This window comes from Oryzias melastigma, unplaced genomic scaffold (genome assembly GCF_002922805.2).
Source record: "Oryzias melastigma strain HK-1 unplaced genomic scaffold, ASM292280v2 sc03875, whole genome shotgun sequence".
In the NCBI taxonomy this organism is placed as follows: Eukaryota; Metazoa; Chordata; class Actinopteri; order Beloniformes; family Adrianichthyidae; genus Oryzias; species Oryzias melastigma.
The window spans coordinates 1-1442 of record NW_023420443.1 but is presented as its reverse complement, the minus strand read 5'-3'; the positions used below and the strand labels follow the sequence as shown (position 1 = coordinate 1442).

The 1442-nt window shown below is 39.9% G+C and overlaps 1 protein-coding gene across 2 annotated transcripts; it reads left to right on the top strand.

Annotated features, from left to right (window-relative positions):
- Positions 1-15: 15 nt before the first annotated feature.
- LOC112139627 (TRMT1-like protein) lies at positions 16-1436 on the top strand. Of its 2 annotated transcripts, none has more exons than XM_024262466.2 (4): positions 16-199; positions 309-371; positions 743-853; positions 1205-1436. In XM_024262466.2, exons 1-4 carry the CDS (start codon positions 40-42, stop codon positions 1336-1338), a joined length of 468 nt encoding a protein of 155 aa, XP_024118234.2. In that variant the 5' UTR covers positions 16-39; the 3' UTR covers positions 1339-1436. The 2 variants fall into 2 exon arrangements, with proteins under 2 accessions (XP_024118234.2, XP_036067219.1); XM_036211326.1 differs by having other exon boundaries at positions 740-853.
- Positions 1437-1442: the final 6 nt, after the last annotated feature.

The window sequence follows — 1442 nt, the reverse complement described above, 5'->3', positions numbered from 1 at the left end:
AAAAATGGAAAAAAATATGGAACATTTTTAGTTTTTCAAATGAGCACTCTGGATTTTCCAGTGACTGTCCTTTCACATAAGCGAAGGGCTGTGCCTTTAATTCATTTCTCTGTCTCTAAAGCTGAAGATGTTGGTGTCACAGAGCATGAAGCAGATTCGAGTGAAGCCGCCGCGGATACCAAACCCTCAACGACTACCGGTACGCTGTCAGTATTTCTGTGAGAGCTGATTTTCTCTGTGTTGCTTCAGATGAAGAAACATTATTCATTTGAGGAAAAATGTAATAGTGTTTTTTTCCCTTTACACAGAGAGACACATCTCCATCCAGACCAAACTGGAGGGACTGGAGATGCTCGTTGACCTGAATGAGGGTGAGTTCAGTCATTGATCTCTGGCTCTTTTTCTACACTTTTTCACATATTTGTCCTTTTACTTTGTTTAATATCAACAATAATATTTTCCAAAGACATATAAAATAAATTCAATTAAACATCTACAATCATATGCAACAGATTTGACAAAAAGTAGGTTATTTTTGGAACGTAACCACTGCTATGAATGAGGAAACACTGCAGGAACATACACAAAAAAACTAGAACTTCTGATTATTAATGGAAATGATGTTGGCATGTTAAATAAACAGCTGTATGCGTTTTTTAGAGATGATGTTTGTTTGTTGTGGATCTGTCTCTTTTGGAGGGACCAATATTTTAATAAGAAGTGACTTTTTTTTTTCCAGCAGGGCGGAAATCTTGTCCTTTGTGCCCAGAGGAGAAGTTCAAAGCTTGCTACAGCCACAAACTGCGTCGCCACCTGCAGAACCTCCACTGGAAGGTCTTTGTAGAGTTTGAAGGTGGGGAACTTGATTTACTGTCATCTGGAGTCAGATATTTTTGACTTTATCAAGTGGGGATCCTCCTCAAAGTTTGAATGCAAAAGGAATTCTCAGGAAAGACTTTGTCTTTTATACCGTAAAGGATTTTTTCCCCAACAAAGCTATGATCAATTCTTTCAATTTTTATGTTAAACACCAACATTAAGAGTGGACATAGTGAGCTTGGATGTTGAGGTAAGAGTAGACTGTTGGAGGTCCTAGAAATGGAAAAGTCCATGCAGTTCTTACACAGGGAAGTCCTTTCCTGTTGACTTTTCACACATGAAAGTTTTCTCATTCAAAAGCATAATCCCTCCTGTCCTTCAACAGGATTCAGGATGTGCATCTGCCACCTGCCCTGCAGAAACCTGAAACCAAGCGTCAACGGAGATCAGGTCAGGAGACCCTCATTTAATCCGGACTGTGGGGGTGGAGCTTTGAGCCTATTGGCTACCAGGGAATGAATGACATCAGGAGGAAGAGTTATGGTGACAATATTTTCATTCCACAACAGGATCTGCTGCTGGCTCATCTAATGTGGTGTGGGGTAGTGATTAAGTGGTTAAGT